An 18,946-nucleotide genomic window follows, 5' to 3' on the forward strand; every position below is an offset into this window, starting at 1 on the left:
GCTTGATTACCTTCAAGCCTTTAAGACCCCAGACGCTATGATTTTTGATAGCCGGGCACCATCAGCTTTCTTCACCACATTTGCTTATGCACCCATTTGTCTTCAGTGATCCCTTCGACACCTCGTGATCACACAACAGGCTGATAGAGAACCAACTTTTAGTTGCATTAATTTTCCAGTAGTTTTCTACTTTTTCCTCTCATGAATCTCAGCCCTGATTTTTATTATTTCTTTTCTTTTGTTCTTAGTAAGATTGTCCTGTTGACTCTGCTCTAATTGCTGTATGTTTTGTGTCAGCATATCAGTCATAAATATCTCTTCCTTTTTCATCTGTGCATGTATTGCTGTCAAACTTCCTCTTATAACTGCCTTTGTTGTGTCCAAAGGTTTTAGTACATCATATTCTCATTCTCATTGGTTTCTAGAAACTTTCTGATTTCATCTCTGATCTGGGCCAGTACCCACTCCTTTTGCAATAGAGAGTTATTTATCCTCCAACTGGTTGTCCTTTTCTCTTGATTGTCCTTTTGTTGATTTCCAGCCTCATGGCTTTGTGATCAGAGAGAGAAGTCTGTATGATCTCTATGTGTTTAAATTTAACAGATTCAACTTGTGTCCCAATGTGTGGTCTATCTTGGAGTACGTGCCATGTGGGCTTGAAAAGAATGTGATTGGTTTTGCATTTGGTGAAAAGCTCTGAAAATGCCTATCAGGTCAAGTCGTCTAATCGTAATGTTTAGATCTGAGCCTCCTTGTTAAGCTTATTTCCCTGTGATCTTTCTCAGAGAGTGGTGTATTAAAGTCACTTACTATAATTGTTGAGCCTTAAATTTCTTTTTTCATCTTTTAAAGTTTTTGATTGACTAATTTTGTGGAACTCTCATTGGGCATGTATATATCTATTTTGTTCACTTGTTCTTGGTCTGCTGTTACCTTGAGCATTACATAGTGCCCCTCCTTATCTCTTGTTATGGCTTGCACCTTGAGATCAATTTTGTCGGAGATTAGAATTGCAATCCCTGGTTCTTTTAAATTGGCATTTGCTTGGTTTATTATTCTCCAGCCTTTGATTCTCAGCCTAATTTTGGCTGTAATTTTGAGATTTGTCTCCTGTAGGCAGCAGATTGATGCGTTGTGTTTTCTAAGCTGGTGTGCTAATCTTTGCCTTTTAATGCCTGAGTTCAATCCATTGATATTCAGGGATGGACATCCATCAGGGGACTTTGTGATGTCCTCTTATACCTTTTGTATTGGGTCTGTTCCTACCTCCCATTCTTATCAGTGTAATGTGCGCACATGTGCGTGTGCGTGTGTGTGTGTGTGTGTGTGTGTTTGTGTTTCATTCTTGACTTCTTTCCACCTTTAAGATAATGCTATCTTGGGAGCTGTTTACTCTTTGTTGCCATCTGGGTGAGGTTGTTCTATGTGGTGGTCTCTTATTTGTGTTTGGTGAGTGCTGTTCTGTCCATACTGGGTCAGCAAGGATCTTTTGTAGGGCTCGGTTTCTTGTAACATATTCTTTAAGTTTTTCCTTGTCTGAGAAGACTCTTACCTCTCCATCTATATTGATAGATAATTTGGCTGGATAGAGTATTCTTGGGTTTGCGTTATTTTCCTTCAGGTTTTGGAATGTTAGTCCACTCTCTCCTTTTCTTCATAGTGTCCACTGATAAGTCTGAGGGTATCTTTATTTGAATACCTTTATATGCGACTGCTTGTTTTTACCTAGCTGTCCTCATGATTTTCTCCTTTTCCTCAAAGTTGGATAGTTTAACTATTATGTGCCTTGGTGACTTCTTATTGGGATTCAGTCTAGCTGGTGTTCTTTCAGACTTCTTAATGGTTGCCTGGCTTTCATTCATTAATATGGGGAAGTTTTCCTCCAAGAATTCCCTTGCTATTTTTGCTGTTGACGTCTTTGTTGTGTCTTCCTCTGGTGAATCAATTACAGTGAACCCTCGCCACTTCGCACTTCAACTTCCGCTGCTTCACTCTATCGCGGTTTTTGCGTAACAGCGCATGCTCTGTCATTACTGCCACTGATTGGCTCATACTGTACATGCTTGATGCCATAAATAATATAATAAATAACAAATGATAATTGTAACGTCCAAAATGTTTTACTGTATTTTCCCTTTTTCATTTAATAAATTGGGTAATACGAGTGTAATGGTGACTAAAGGGTGTTTTTTCATGTCCTCTATGCTCTAACTACGAAAATATTTGATTTACAAATAAGGAATCCTACTTCGCGGAATTTCATTTATCACGGTAGGGTCTAGAACCGATTAACCGTGATAAACGAGGGTTCACTGTATTCTGATGTTGCACTTCTTCATAGCATCAGACATATTTCTCAGGTTTTCTTCAGCTTCTCTGATGATCTTATTTGACTCTTTATCATGTTTGTTAAAGTCTGCTTGGCTCAAGGTCACTGGTGTTGGTTCTCTGCCTCCTCCAGTCAGTTGGAGAAGTCCATGAATTTGCTACTGGTTTTTGTTATCTTGTCCCTAAACTCTTGTATTTCCCTTTGGTGTATGGATGTTATCTCCTCTATCATTTCATCCTTTTTCTGTATTGCTTCCCTCATATCCTGTATGACTCCAAGCAGCTTTATGAAAATTTCTTTCTGTGGCAGATCATGGTCTGCTTCTTCTGTGCATGTTGTTTGGTTGAGGACTTCTTCCAACATTGCCTTTTGTTTCTCCTGTTCTTTCATTGAGGCCATTGAGGGTGATTGCTGTTTGTATTGTGTTGTTTTAGAGGAGGCCAGCACCATTTTCCAGAGAGTCAAAGAGCACTGGACTATCTCTGGGAAACCTGTAGGAATGCTTCTTTGAACTGCTTGCAGCTAACTGTTCCCCTTGCTGCCCTGTTGCACTCACTTTGCATTTCACCTCACTGGGCATGGGGCAGACTGGGCACACTGTCCGCAAATTGTCTCCAGTGCTGTCCCCTGTAGCGCTATAGAATAGTGAGGGAACATCGTGTCTCATGGTGGGGCCGGCCCTAGGGTCCTCTCTGTGCATTGGCTGCTCTGAGCAAGGATGTTGTCCCTGGAGCCTGGTGGATCATGATGAGGTTCTCTCTCTCTCTTTCCCTCCTCCCTTTTAGTTCATTCCGAGTGGTCTGAACAGAGCTGCCTCTCTCCCTGGGCTATATCTTCAGTGTTGTCCTCTGTGTTGCCTTCTTCTGGGGAGGGGATCAACATAGCTTGGCTTGGGCCAGGCTCCATCATCCTTTCTGTTAGTTTGCTGCCCCATGCCAGTGTATTGCCCTAAAGGTCTGGAGCTCTGGAATGGTGTCTGGGCCCTCTCTTGCTTTCCTGTAGAGACATAAACCATACCTTCCCTGTGGATGTATTAGTGCCCTGTTCCCCAACACCCTTGTGGGGTTTTTTCCTTTTATTTTCTAACCCCTCTCTTTTCTCCTCCTTTTTAGTTGACTGCCATTTGCATCTCTGAGTTGGGTCAGATCCCTGCCAAAGTGCCTGGACCTCGACCCAGGGTTTATGCATTAAGTCGCTTATCCTCTTTGCCCATTGTACTTTTTGAGCTTACCTCAATGGACTCATGTTGTTCTTGTCTCTTTGTGCTTGTCTAACTACACTTAGCATAATTTCCTCCAACTCTTTGCATGAGACCATGTGCTTCATGAGTTCATCACTGCTTTTTAAGGCTGCATAGTATTCTTTTGTATGTGCATACCAGAGTTTTTTAATCCATTAAAAGTACATCAGTTGGTGGACATTTTGATTGTTTCCAGGTCTTCAGGTTTGTGAACTGCACCACAATGAACATTGAGCGCGCATTTCTGGGCTTAGTCTGTTTCTTACTTCTTCTGGGCATATGCCCGGAAGGGGATTGTTGGATCATAGGTAGCTCAATTTCCATTTGTTTTAGGTATCACCAGATTGATTTTCATAGTGGTTGCACATATCTACAGGACGACCAGCAGTGGATCAGAGTACCTAGCTCACCACACCATCACCAGCATCTGTTGCTTTATGATTTTTTTGAATTGGGCTATCTTTGAGGGTGTTAGGTGGTATCTCATAGTTGTTTTAATTTGCATTTCCCTTATGGCTAATGTTTGGGATCATTTTCTCTATGTTTCTTGGCCATTAGGATCTCCATCCTTCGTGACACGTCTGTTCAGGTCTTTTGTCCACTTCATCAGTGGGCTCTTTGGTTCTATCTTACTGTAGGCTAGCAGAATATTTGTATATTTCAGTAATAAGCCCTTTGTCTGATGTGTCATTGCTAAAGACGTTTTTCCAGTTTGTGGGCTCTCTTATTACTCTCTTGGCGAAGTCTTTTGGTGTGCACAGGTGTGTTATCTTCAGTATATCCCACTTGTCAATTGGTGCTTCCTCTGTTTGTGTCCTTCCCTATTTCCGATAGCACATGTATTCCTGTGCCAGAGTTCTTAGGTTTGTCCCAATTCCCTTATTGATGGTCCTAATAGTTTGGAGTTTTACTTGGAGCTCTGTGATCCACCTTGACTTTATTCTTGTGCATAGAGTGAGGTGAGGGTCTTGCTTCATTTTCCTGCAGGTAGATAGAGCTCTAAGTTTTAGAAAGCAAAGATGACACTTGGAAGGCTAAGGTGAGCCTAAGGCAACCAGTGGTGCTTTCAGTTGCCACATACGCATGTGAAAGCTGGAGAACGAGTACAGAAGACCAAAGAAGAATTGATTTTGGTATTGGTGAAGACTATTTAATAGACCATGGACTTGCCAAAAGAACAAACAAATCTGTCTTTGAAGAATTATAACCTGAATACTTCTTAGAAGCAAGGATGGCAAGGAGGCTTTGTCTCACGTACTTTGGGCATGGCATCAGGGGGTATCAATCTCTGCCAAGGGACACCTACCTATTAAAATAGAAGGTCAGCAAAAAAGTGGAAGACTCTCAATGAGATAGAGAGACACAATGGCTTCACCAATGACGCAACCATAAGGATGATTGTGAGACTGGCATAGGACTGGGCATGGCGTCATTCTTTTGGACATGGTAGTCACTGTGAGTAAGACCAGGTTCTGTGGCACTAACAACAGCACCATTCCATCAATTGTTTGCTTAAAAATACAGGCATGAAACAGTATGATAACCGCTAGGTATAAACACAAAATAAGTATGACATGATTGCTGCCCTTAAAGAGATCCCAATCTACTTGAATCGGTTTTTGTTGTTGTTATTTGCCCTCATTTGATTTCAACTAACAGTGACCCTGTATGGTACAGAGTCAAACTGCCCCGCAGTGTTTCCTAGTCTAGGATCTTTATGGAAACATATTGCTAGATCCCATCCCCTGTGGTACTACTGGTAGTTTCAAATAACCAACCTGTCAGTTAACAGGCAAGTGCTTAACAATTGCTTCACCAGGACTCCTTCTTGAAGAGTTTCAAATTCAAAATCTCCCTGCCATTGAGTCCATTCTGATTCTAGGACCGAGTAGAACTACCTTTGTGTGTTTCTGAGATTGTAACTCTTTACTGAAAGAGAAAGCCTCATCTTTCGCCTGAGGAGGTGGTTTCAAATAGCTGGCTTGGGGGTTAGCAGCTCAATTCATAACCCACTATGACACCTGGGTTCCTGATTGAAGAGGCTAGCTGAACATCAATAAGCAAAGGACTCCTGATTAGCCTCTAATGAAAATGTGTGGGCCATTTGAGCGTTGTTGTGGTAACAGGTTTCTGACATGGTCATCAGTGTAGATTTCAGTGTACATTTTATATCAGATATCAGAAGTGAAACCTGATATAAATTTCAAGGTTATGAAGCTTGGACATTTGAATCTACCCAGCAGCACCAGTATGATTCTAGGAAAATTGGAAGTAATAAAAATGAAATGGAACACATAAGGAGAGCTGTCTTAAGTGTGGTTGAGATGAAATGGACTGTTATTTGGCCATTTTTATCGGATAATCATGCAGTTTACTATGTTACCAATAACAAAGTCAAGAATATAACATCACATTCATCATCAAAAAGGACATTTCAAATCCATCTCAAAGTACAATATTGTCTGTGATGGGATAATACTTATGAGCATACTAGAAATCTACTAAACGTAACTATTAGTCGAATTTACTCTCCAACCACTAAAGTTAATGATGAAGAAATTGAAGAATGATACCAACTTATCATACGAATGATAAATTTCAGTCTGAAATTTATCGAAGAAGCCAGATGCAGTGGTAATTATTGGCAACTGGAATTAAAAAAAAGAGCCAAAAAGAAAGGAACAATAGTTGTAAACTGTGGCTTTGATGATAAAGATGAAGCAGGAGATTGCATGATAGAATTCTCAAGACTAACGACTTCTTCATCACAAATACCTTTTATCAGCATAAACGATGACTGGACTTCTTCAAATGGAATACACAGAAATCAAGTTCACTATGTGTGTGGGAAGAGACTATTAGAAGCTCAATATCATCAGCCAAAATAAGGCCAGGGTTTAATTATGGAACAGACTATCAACTGCTCATATTCAAATTAAAGTTGCAGAAATTAACACAATTCCATGAGAATGAAAACATGACCTTGAGTATATCCTACCTGTATTTCAAGAACATATCAAGAGTAGCTGTGACTCATTGAATACTAATGACAGAACACCTGATAAGCTGTGGGATGATATCAAGAACATCATGCCTAAAGAAAGCAAAAGGTTGTTAAAAAGATGAGAAAGAAAGAAAAGATCAAAATGGATATGAGAAGAGACTGAAACTTGCACTTAATTGTAGAGGAGCTAAAGCAAGTGGAAGATATAATGATGCAAAAGAGCTGAGCAGAATATTTCAAAACGCAGCTTGAGAAGCTGAAGAATTGTAATAAAATGTGCCAATACCGGAGGCAGACCAAAGGAAGGACGTGTTTGGCATACATCAAAAGGTAAAAAGAATTGGAGAAAAAAGTCAAGCCTCGACCTACAATATTAAAATATTCTATGGGCAAAATATTGAATGATGCAGGAAGCATCCAAAAGAGATGGAAGAGGTACAGAGCCACTTTATCGAAAATAGCTGGTCAATATTCAACCATTTCAAGAGATAAAATATGATCAAGAACCAGTGATACTGAAAGAAGAAGCCCAAATTGTACTGAAAACATTAGCGGGGAAAAAACAAACAAGAATCCAGGAATTGACAAAATACCAACTAACATGTTTCAACAAACTGATGAAGCACTGGAAGCACTTACTAGTTTATGTTAAGAAATTTGGATGACAGCTACCTGACCGATTGACTGGAAGAGATCGCTGGACTACCCAAAGAAGGCTGTGGCATCAGGATTAGAGAAAGACTTATTTACAACCTTCATTATACAGACTATAAACTTTGTTTGCTGAATGTGAGAAAGACTTGAAGCACTTGTGATGAATAACAAGGATTGCGGCCTTCAGTATGGATTAGAATTCAATGTAAAGAAGACCAGAATCCTCACAACTGCCCTTATAGATAACATCCTGATAAACAGAGGAAAGACTGAATTTATCAAAGGTGTTATCTAGCTTGGTTATATAATCAATGGGAGCAGTAGAGTCAGAATCAACTTGTTGATAATGGGTTAGAATTGCCTTCTCTCAGAGCAGGCATTCCTAGAAAGTGTAAGCAACACAAACATGACAGTCAACCGAAACTATAATTTTGGGTAAAGCAGCTGATATTTTAAAATAGAATTTCTATTTAATTCATAAATTTATGTGACTATTAACTATGTTACTCAACACTCAGCATTGACTACTAGATATTTTCAAGTTGATTTAACAAATAGTTACACGCTATGCAAATTTCAATGCCCAACACTACACTAGGCATTGTAGCTTATCTCTCACTCCTTTTACTTCTTTCCAAAGTAGAAGAACATACCCATGGCCATTCTATGATTCCTATACCTAGCCTTTGATTTCACTGCCTTTTAGTTAGAAACTCACCCAGCCTGGAAATAGTAGAGAAATTAGAAATCAAGAAAACTAGATAGGAGGTCATTTATGATCAACTGTTTGTGAGATGCCAGGGATTGGGAACCTAGTGCATTGGGGCTGTCAAACAAGGGGAAACTATGATATAATGTTGAAATGGTAAAGGAGATTAAAGAAGACTGTATGTCATAAATGATAGTGAACTATCAGACTGGTGACTGAGAGCATGCAAAGTATGAGTAGACTCGGTAGCAGAAACAGATCGGGCCAAATCAAACTCCTTGTCATCTACTAGATTCCCACTCATGTGTTATTCCCTTGTGGCTCCGTATGTGTAAGAGGAGAGAAATTGTTTGGAAGGATAGAATGTAAGATAGAAATGATAATATGCAATATTCAAAGAAATGCAATGTTAAATACTTAAGTCATTATACATTTAAAAAATCATTTTATTGGGAGCTCATACTACTCTTATCACAATCCACACATACATCCATTGTGTCAAGCACATTTGTACATTTGTTTTCCTTATCATTCTCAAAACATTTGCTTTTTACTTGAGCTGTTGGTATCAGCTCCTCAATTTTTCCCCTCCTTTCCCGTTACCCCCTCACTGATGAACTCTTGATAATTTACAAATTATTATTATTTTGTCATATCTTACACTGTCTGGCATCTCCCTTCACCCACTTTTCTGTTGTCCATCCCCCAGGCAGGAGGTTATATGTAGATCCTTGTAATCGGTTCCCCCTTTCCACCCTACCCTCATTCTACCCTCCCGGTATCACCACTCTCAGCACTGGTCCTGAAGGGATCATCTGTCCTGGATTCCCTGTGTTTCCAGTTCCTATCTGTACCAGTGTACGTCCTCTGGTCTAGCCAGATTTGTAAGGTAGAATCGGGATCATGATAGGGAGGGGTTGGAGGAGAAGCAATTAAGAACTAGAGGAAAGTTGTATGTTTCATCGTTGCTACCCTGCACCCTAGCTGGCTTGTCCCTTCTCCGCGACCCTTCTTTAAGGGATATCCAATTGCCTATGATGGACTTTGGGTCCCCACTCTGCACCATTATACATTTTTAATAGCTACATTCAAAATAGTAAAAGTAAAGAAAATTACATTTACTAATATGTTTTACTTACTCTTCTATATTAAAAAAAATTATCATTTCAACATATGGTAGCTGAGGAAGCTTCAAAAAATTCGTGGAAAAATTCCTTTTTTTTTACTTCCATGTTTCCATGAAATTTTTGGAAACACCCCCTCATATAATCAATATAAAAGTGTTTAATGAGCTATTTTACATTCTTTTGCATGTAAAATCTTTGGAAGCTAGTGTGCATTTCATACTTTCAGCACATATTCCTTTAACTAACAACCTGTCAGACACCCTGTAGTCACCTACTTGGTGACTGCCATATTAAACAGCATATCATTAAACAGATTAATGGAATGCCCCATAATAATGTAGCAAATTTCTTAATTAAGCCAGTGATATGACTCACTGTTATTTTGGAAACTACAATTCTGTATATCCTTTCCCTACCTCAGTGCCTTTTGTTTATTTTAGTTATTTCAGATCCAAGAGATTCTCAAAGCAGAGCATCATTGTTTCCCCAAATCAACAAAAATTTCAGAAATACCCATGATATCCTTTCATGTTTCAGTGCTGTCTCTAATTCTTCATTTGTCTTACAGCTTTAATTAAACAAAGCAGTCTGAATCTTCTCTTTCTTCTTCCTTTGTCAATCTTAAACGCTTGATTATGAAACAATTTAGCAATGTGTCCTCAGAAAAACTCAGATAAATGATACTTAGTTCTTTGGAACTGGAAACTATATTTTTAATGTTCTTTTACCTACATATGTGTTTGTTTCTCCAGTGTTTAATATATGACATAAACATACTAGCTTTTCAGTCTTCATGATATGCTAAAGAATGCAGTACAAAAGGGCGCCTACTTCTATAGAAACCAAGCCAAGAACATTGTGTTCCATCTTTACAATGAAATACAGATTTCCCATTAAAAGACAAATCCATCATTTCAAAGGTTGAATAGGATGGTGCACAAGAATAAAAATCCATCTGCTTAAATTTAGAGCATTGAAAATAAAAATTTTTTTTTTTCCTTTTTAAATGTTCCCTGGGTCTCACACATTTTTATTTGATTATGCACTGGATAGATTTCCGTTCAAGCTAGGCTCTTGCCTATTAGAAATCTGCCCTAAACTAGCCTGATGATTGTTTTAAGTAAGTTAAACTCAACTATAGAACTTCATTCACTTGAACTCGGTAGTTGTTTGTTTGCAAATATCTTAGTTCTTGCTACACGTGTCATTCGTTTTAATAAAAGAAATTGTGGCATGTTTTAGAAGTGATTTCCCTTTCCCAGTTTAATCTTAAGTTTATCTCATTCCTATTTAGTTTCTGTTTGTTTTATTTTTATTTCTCCTTTTCTCTAAAGAGATTATTTGCCAATGAAGCTATGTATTCTCCAACCAAATGTCTTTAAGTGTTTCACTTGGTCTTATTTTATGCCAATGAGAGGACCACCTTTTAGTCATTCTTATGGTCTCTGTGTCAGTCTGGGTAGGCTAGAGAAACAAATCCATGGACACACATATGTGTATAAGAAAGAGCTTTATATACAAGAGCAATTGAAAATTGAGAAAACATCCCAGCCCCGTCCAGATCAAGTCCATAAGTCCAATATTAGCCCATATATCTAATAGCAATCTATAAAGTCCTCTTCAGACTCACAAAATACATGCAATGATACTGAATATAGAAGATCACAGACCAGTGGGTAGAAATTCTTTGGATACAGTGTCATTAGAAACATTACAGCGCTGGCAGAGGTCTCTGCATTAGGGTGGGTCCATGTGTCTTGTCAGCTGCTATGTCTCCCAGGGTGTGAGTAGAGAGTCTCCCACCTCCAAGGAGGAAGTACTGGATTTCCCAGAATTCTCAAGAAGTGGCCATGCCCACACAGGGGCCTCATTGGCTATGCTTTGATTGACAAGCTAGACTCCACCCCTACACTCTTAATCCTCAAATTGACGAACAATTATATATCTACCACAGACTCTGTCCAATTTTTCCCTGCATAAGTTAGCATTATGTGGCTGGGCCAGTTACTCTCCCTACATCCTCTGAGGTCTGCATACAGTATGGCCACTGCAAGTTATCTAGGGCACAATGAAGAGCTGTCCATGTTATTGAGCCCAGTCACAAATTTTCAAGGAAGTACTTTATAACTGTAGAACAAAAAAATGTATGTCAAGCCTCTTTGTACATAGCATGCATTTTATTTTTAGTGGCATTGTTGTTGTTAGGTGCCATTGAGTCAGTACCAATTCATAGGGGCCCTGTGCACAACAGAATGAAAACCTGCCCTGCCCTGTACCATCCTCACAATTGTTCTTATGTTTGAGCCCATTATTGAAGACACATGTCAATCAGTCTTGTTGGGGGCCTTCCTGTTTTTCCGCTGCTCCTGTACTTTATGAAGCAGGTGTTCTTTTCCAGGGACTAGTCTCTCCTGACAAAATGTACAAAGAAAGTGAGAAGAAGTCTTGCCAACCTTGCCTTTAAGCGGCATTCTGGCTGTACTTCTTCCAAGACAAATCTGTGTTTTCTTTTGGCAGTCCATGGTACTTTCAATATTCTTCACCAGCACCTTAATTCAAATGTGTTGATTATTCTTCAGTCTTCCTTGTTCAATGTCCAACTTTCCCATGCACATAAGACATCTGAAAGTACTATGGCTTGGTTTAGGTACATCTTAGGTCTCAAAGTAACCTCTTTGCCTTTCAGCACTCTCCAGAGATGATTTATCCAATGTAATGTGTCATTTGATCTGTAAACTGATGCTTCCTTGAGCATTGATTTAGTTGATTGGTGTTAATGGTATAATAAAAAACCTATTAATGCCAACTATTAATTATTCATTGGCATTAATAGTTGTTTGTTGGAAGTATGGCTGATTGTTCATGTTTTCCTCTGGAGCTGAGTCATCCTCTTGCTCAGGAGTAGCACAGGATGCTTGCTTGCTAGTTCGTGTGTGCACTAGAATGCCCCCTAATCGGTATTTGAAGGCGCTCTGGTGCATGGTGAGTTCAGGTGGGATGCTAACTGAAAGATTTGTGAGATAAAGACAAGGAAGTATGCTTCTGTGGAGATTTACAGCCTCTGAAACCCTGTGAAGCAATTCTATTCTATCCTAGAAGTCAGAATCAACTGGAAGACAGTAAGCTTTGCAATTGGTAATATATAATGATTAAGTGCTTGCCTGCTTACTGAGAGGTCTGCTGTTACTGAGAGGTCTGCTATTCAAAACCATGCTGTGGATCCACAGGAGGAAAAGACCTGCTTATCTACTCCCATAACGATGCAAAAACAAACAAGAACAAACACACTGCCCTAGAGTCAATTCTGATTAAGAGTGACCCTGTAGGATAGAGTCGAGCTGTTCCCGGAGGTTTCTGAGACTGTCCGTCTTGACGGGAGTAAATGCCTCATCTTTCCCCCAAGGAGCAGCTTGTAGTTTCCTAACTACTGACCTTGTGGATAAGCCCCTGCGCAATGGGCTGCCAAGGCTCCTTCTGCAAAGATGACAGCCTGGGAAACTCAGTGGGTTAGAGAGGCTCTGTCTACTCTATCATATAGGGTGGCTTTGCGTTGGAATCGAATCAGTTACACAGAGCAGTAGGTATTTGAGATCGCTAAGTGGTACAAATGATTTACACTCCACTGATAACCTAAAGGTTGGCAATTTTAACCCAAGTGGTATTACGGAAGAGCAGGCCTGTCGATCTGCTTCTGTTAAGAGTGCAACCTAGAAAATCCTATGGCACAGTTCCACTCTGTAAAATGTGGGGTCCTCCGGAGGCAGAATCTGCTTGGTGGCAATTGGCAACAAGAGATATTTACTAGGTTTCTTAACGTGAGTGTTTGGCTTTCTGCTACTATCTGATTGTTCAGCATTTGATATTAAGGTAATATTGCCTCTATACTGCCCCTGGAAGTCAATGTTTCTAGTCATTCTTTGGCATTCAATATAGTTTGATCAGTTTGATCGTATTTTCAGATCTTTATCTCTTCAGTGTGCATTTTGTTCCTGAAAACGGGTTCATTTTAAAAGAGCACTTGTTTCGATTACGGTTCTGTAACCTGTGAGAGCGGAAAGTTGGCGGTGGGCCTTGATTTTCCTGTCTCCCAAGTTTTCAACCTCTGGTAGGATACAGTCTTGCCATTTTTCTATTGCCGAGTTTAGTTGACAGTATTTGAGTTTTCCTTCTCTAGCAGGGTTTCCACTTTACACAGGTTCTGGCTTTTACATTTTTTACTGCATATCAGTCTAATGCTCAATGGACTCTGCTCCTCATAGAGGTCAACAATACTATGAAATAACATTCCATAGACACGTATTTTATTCTAGACTAGAAGTAATTTGTGTGTGTGTGCGCATGCATGCGCGCGCGCTGAATCATAATATACAGGGGGCATTTCATACTGGGGTCCTTGTGCTTTCCTTCCTCTGCCAGCGCTGGCTATCAGAATTGCTTAGGCTGCAAATAAAATATGAAATGAAACCCATCTGGCACTTCTCCTTGAATTAGGACCAGAACATTTTTGCTAAATATTAACAGATGGCTAAATTCTTAATATCAAACTAACATTTTAAACCATCTGAGGGGACCCAGATGAGGGGAAAGGGTGGAAGACCACGTGTTTTCTCCATCACAGAGCCCTTCCTGTGTGTTTCCCTCTCCCCTTTCTTCTGACCCACATGTTGAGACTCTGGAGTCTCCTACCTCAGATAGTTTTTACTCCTGTCACAATTGTGCAGTCAAGTGTTCACCCTCACGGGTGCTATGCTGTCATTGGCATGACTGAAGATCTTTTATTAAAGCCATTTCTTTCTTTCTTTATCACACTCTCTTTCAATAGGAAAAAGAAAAGAAATACATGCTTCCCTTGGACAACCTGAAAGTTCGGGATGTGGAAAAGAGCTTTATGTCTAGCAAGCACATCTTTGCGCTTTTTAACACGGAGCAGAGGTAAGAGAATGAAGTTGTTTCTGCTTTCAGATGGCTCCCTCCACTCCCCCCCACTCCTCAGATATTTCACATGATCCAGAGAGTATGTTTACAACTAGTCCCTTTGGTCCCCCTTCAAAATATTATAGCACTTCAGTTTTCCTTTGGTGTTTGTATTCTTTGCTTCTACTCTGCCCTATAGGGTCGCTATGAGCTAGAATCAACTCGATGGCAATGAGTTTTAGACCATGAGTTATGACTTAAAACTTGACCCTGAGTTATGATTTAGAATGAGAAGGACCTTCAAGTAGTAATTACTTTATTCTTTGCTTTTCTATCAGACACACACACATGCTACTTCCATTCTTAAGCTACATTTATTACCTTAAAATCTTCTGGTCCTGAATTTATTGTTTACAAAATTACAAAATTTATTGTTTAAAATTATTCAATTTCTATAGTATTTATCCATCATGGAAGGAAATGACTTCATATTCACATACACATATAATGAGAAATTCTTAAATTGGTGGATCAAGTATTTAGATGATATGAATAATAATAATAATAGTACCTTACAGTTTTTAAAGCAATGTTCATATTCATTATCTTTATTTTTTCCATAACAATAGCTTTGTTAGTTTTTTTTAAAAATGAGACTTAGGTGGTTATCATTTTATACATTAGAAAATTTAGGTTCACCTGTGGGGGTCCAGGCTCCACAACCAAATGGGTTCAAGGGCTGATTTTGTAATTGAAGGGTAAATTAAAGGAACATCAGACAAGAAATGTAAGTGCTCACCTCTTCCATGGCAACCAGAATCAGATGAGGGAGTAATGGATTCTCTCACAAGCTTATATAATCTTGGGCATGCAAGCCATGGTAAGCACATACTTAACAGGAAGGGGTTGTATTAGAGGCATATATATAACAGGAGGGGGACAAGCTAGGGTTATATATGCAATAGGAAGGGGAGGTACTAGAGGTACATGTGACAGGAAGGTACATATGTAACAAGATGGATGGGTTCTAGAGTTAAGATGGCAGCCTAACCTTGGCTGTCTTTGAGCTGGCTTGATCTTTATGATCCTTATCAGAAGGGGGTGAGCCATACTTAGGGTTAGATGGTCTGACTGCTTTTGATGGCAGATAGCCTTCAAGCAGTTGACCTTCAAGATTATAGTAAACAACCATGTGCTTGCAAGCAGCGCCTTAAAATTGGCCGTATTGGCCTTTAGAGGGGAACACTGTGGGGAATAATTTTACATAAGAGAATGTGACTGGGACACATCTCCTACTCACGAACTTGAAGGCCTCCCAGACTTCTTAACAGATGAGCATAGTTTGTCTGCATATACTCTCTTCCTGGTTCTCAGTCTCCCACATTCACCAACCTGACTCTTTGAAATCACAAAACTAGTACATAAGGTAGCTGGAATTCCTATCAGGATGTCCGGTTCTAATTCCACTTTTCCTTCAACTCATTTCTTGTGTTTTTCTTGCTGCCATTCACCAACAACATCAAAATTTCATTTTGGACCAATCTTTATGGGGTACATTCACTGTTTACTGAAACCCAGACGTTAAATAAAGACATGGAGAGGTAACAGACAATGACAGAGAGATTTGTAAAAGGATCACCATTAGGAAAAGAGATGTTTTTCTCCCTTGGAAATTAGTCAGTTGCTGAGAGACTGAACCATTAGTTAGTAAAGAATAATTTTAACCCATTCCTCTAGCCTTCCTTTTATCTTTATTTAGCCATGAGCAAAGCTACTTGATTTGGTTCAGTGACTTGCCTGGGGTCAATCACAAAGTAAATCACAATAGCAAGAGAAGACTTCTTCCTACATTCCCAGTCAGTTGCTCAGAGTGATTCATGACACAAAAATACTTGGAGAAAACATAAGAGGAAGGCTCTTAGAGAATCACGGGGAGTGCGAATTAAATACTGCTCCCTTGCCAAATACAAAAACGGGATTTAAAAAAAGAATTAGTCTTATTTGAGGGTAGCTTGTGAAAAACACTGAAGGCTCAGAAAGCTTGCTGGAGAGAGCAGGAGCGAGTGTTTGATACTGAGGACACATCAGTATATTCATGGGCCTTTCTTAGGGCAGTGGAGGCCTGGAAGACCCTGAAGGATGGCTCAGAGGTGTGCTCAGCCTTCTTGCCTGGAAGAAGGGTAGGACAGACACAAGACTACCCAACAGGAAGTCAAAGTCAGTTTGAACCCTTGGTGACTCTGGAAAGTGTAGATTATAAAAGATGTTGGTACACTGGAAACACAGGGAATCCAGGACAGATGATCCCTTCAGGACCAGTGCTGAGAGTGGTGATACCACCAGAGTGGAGGGAGGGTGGGGTGGAAAGGGGGAGCCTATTACAAGGATCTACATATAACCTCCTCCCTGGGGGATGGACAACAGAAAAGTGGGTGAAGGGAGACGTCGGACAGTGTAAGATATGACACCATAAAATTTATAAATTATCAAGGGTTCATGAGGAGAGGGAGGAGGAAAAATGAGGAGCTGATGCCAAGGGCTTAAGTGGAGAGCAAATGTTTTGAGAATGATGAGGGCAACCCATGTACAAATGTGCTTTATACAATTGATGTGTGTATGGATTGTGATAAGAGTTGTATGAGCCCCCAATAAAATGATTTTTTAAAAAAGATCTTGGTACAAAGTAAAAATAAGAAAGCAGTTGAGTATCCTTTTAGATGAAGTACAACTGCGGATTTTTTTTAAAAAGAACAAAAGTCACCAAAATCTGAAAATTCTGGGTTTCTAGTAACCTTGGTTTTCTGGAACGCTGGTGTTCTCAAATACGAAACACCAGCACTGCTTTTGAGAGAACCCCGTGAGAACGGGGAGGTCCCACCTACAGGCACATGTACCATCGTCTTTTCCTTTGAGACCTTGGTTTCTTTTCAGTATTTTTGTACTAACTAGGATGTCCAGTACAATGTTGAATAGAAGTGGGCACTCTGCGTTTGTCCTAGTCTTTTAGGAGAATGGTTTAAAAATAATTTAAGTACATTTTCAGAGGTGCCTGATAATCAATTTAGAAGATATCTTTTGTACTTAGTAATGAAAGTTTCTGCTTTTAAAATCAGGAATAGGTATTGAATTTTATCAAATGCTTTTGTTGCCTCAACAGAGATGATTATATGATTTTTCTTCTTTAATCTGTTAGTAGGTATAATATATTAGCATACCTTTTCATGTTAAACCATCTGTGGTCTGTTGGAATTATGCTTAGCTAAATTGTGATATTTTGTTATTTATTATACATTCTTGTTTTAAATTTTCTATTATTTTATTTAGGCTTTTAACATGTTCACACGACAGATTGGCACTTGAATGTCTTACCTAGATATTTGTGCTGTCTGACCTGGTTTTCATATCATAAATTTAGGTGAGAAAAGGCCCTAGCTTTTCTTTGGAACCATTTGTGTAAAACAGGGATTGACTTTTAATTAAATGAAATGCTTGGTGGGATGTATCTGGCCCTGGTGGTTATTATTGGAAAGTAGACTATTAACTTGTGATTTAATTTCTTTACTAAGTATAGAATTGTTCAGGTTTTTATCAGAGGTTTATTAAAGATCTCTTTCAACAATTGTGAATTTGAACATTATACTAGGTTTGCTAATTTTCGCTCCATGTATCTCAAGGCCAGTTGATGTTATTACATTTATACAAGTTTAGAATTATATCTTTCCTCTGACATTTAAAAATAATTTTGTGGCATCCCTTTTTATTTTTAATGATGGTCTTTACCTAAATATATAGTCTACTCTGATACGAAAGAACCCTGGTGGCACAACGATTAAAGTATTCAACTGCTAACGGACCACACCAGCAGCTTTGGGGGAGAAACCCCTGAAATGTGTGACCCACACGGCCGAGTAGAACTGCCCCTGTGGGTTATACTGCCAGATCCCCTTTCCTGTCGGGCTGCCACCAGACCATTCAACCGCTGCAGCTGGCAGGGCTCCCTCTGCCATGATCACCGCCTACAAGACGTTGTCTAGAAAATTCTGAGGCAGCCATGCTCCGTCAAATGGCGTCACTGAGTCAAAAGCAGCTCAACAGCTTGGAAAGCCAATAATGTAGCGACATTGCTCTTCTTTCAGGCAATATTAGCTTAGTTTATACCCTTTTATTTATTTTTGTCTTCTTTAGGGTGGTAATGTTATTGTATATGTCTATTATCAGAGAATATTTTTGTTTGTTTTTGAAAGAATGTGAAATGTTTTCAGCTAGTGTTAACTGTGCTTCTTTTAACCTGGGCATTTAGCCACTTTACATTTTTATTGTTTTTCCTGCTGTATTTTAATTTAATGTAAACATTATATTTTAATCTGCTTTTTTTTTGCTTTGCTTTACTATACTTTCTACCCTCTTTTCATCCAGCCCTCTTTTATTTTTGACCTTTATATTTGACTTAAAATTTGAAATTAATCCCCCTATTCTCTTTCCAAAATGATCTTACAACACTTTGACTTCAATAGCCCCTATTATATGGTTTTTCCTATTACAGTTATCCAGTATTTGAGGTCCACCTATTTTTTTTACCACCTTAGTCAATATTGATACAGTGGTTACAACAAAGGGCTCACGCACAGAAACCCGTGTGCGATGACACAAGACTGGCCACCGTTCCATTCTGCTGTGTGTGGGAGAGGGTTGCTGTGGGTTAAAACCAGCTTGATGGCAACTAACAGCTCAATAACAAATATGGCAATTTATTCATAGAGACAATGGTTTTTTAAATTTAGTGACGTAATTATTCTGTGTTCACCCCACTTGAATCCTAGTGTTTATTTTGGCTCGTTTTCCTTCATACTAAAGTATACTCTTTAAGAATCAATCCCCAGGCCTGTCTGGATAGGACAGGCTGGATGAACAATCTGGAGGAGAAAACAACGGGACTGACAGTTCCGGGGGGGACTGGGAGAGGGGGAGG

General features: G+C 39.3%; 1 protein-coding gene across 8 annotated transcripts in view; it reads left to right on the forward strand.

The window, feature by feature from the left end:
* The window catches only part of DNM3 (dynamin 3), a 731,348-nt gene that overhangs the window by 504,008 nt on the left and 208,394 nt on the right, over positions 1 to 18,946 (forward strand). For all 8 annotated transcript variants that reach the window (XM_045297842.1, XM_045297844.1, XM_045297841.1 and 5 more), the window contains one exon: positions 13,886 to 13,995. In XM_045297842.1, coding sequence (XP_045153777.1) covers positions 13,886 to 13,995 — 110 coding nt within the window. The remainder of the gene's footprint in view (positions 1 to 13,885; positions 13,996 to 18,946) is intronic.

This window comes from Echinops telfairi, unplaced genomic scaffold, assembly GCF_000313985.2.
Source record: "Echinops telfairi isolate 266 unplaced genomic scaffold, ASM31398v2 ScPeMD7_7424;HRSCAF=8462, whole genome shotgun sequence".
NCBI lineage: Eukaryota > Metazoa > Chordata > Mammalia > Afrosoricida > Tenrecidae > Echinops > Echinops telfairi.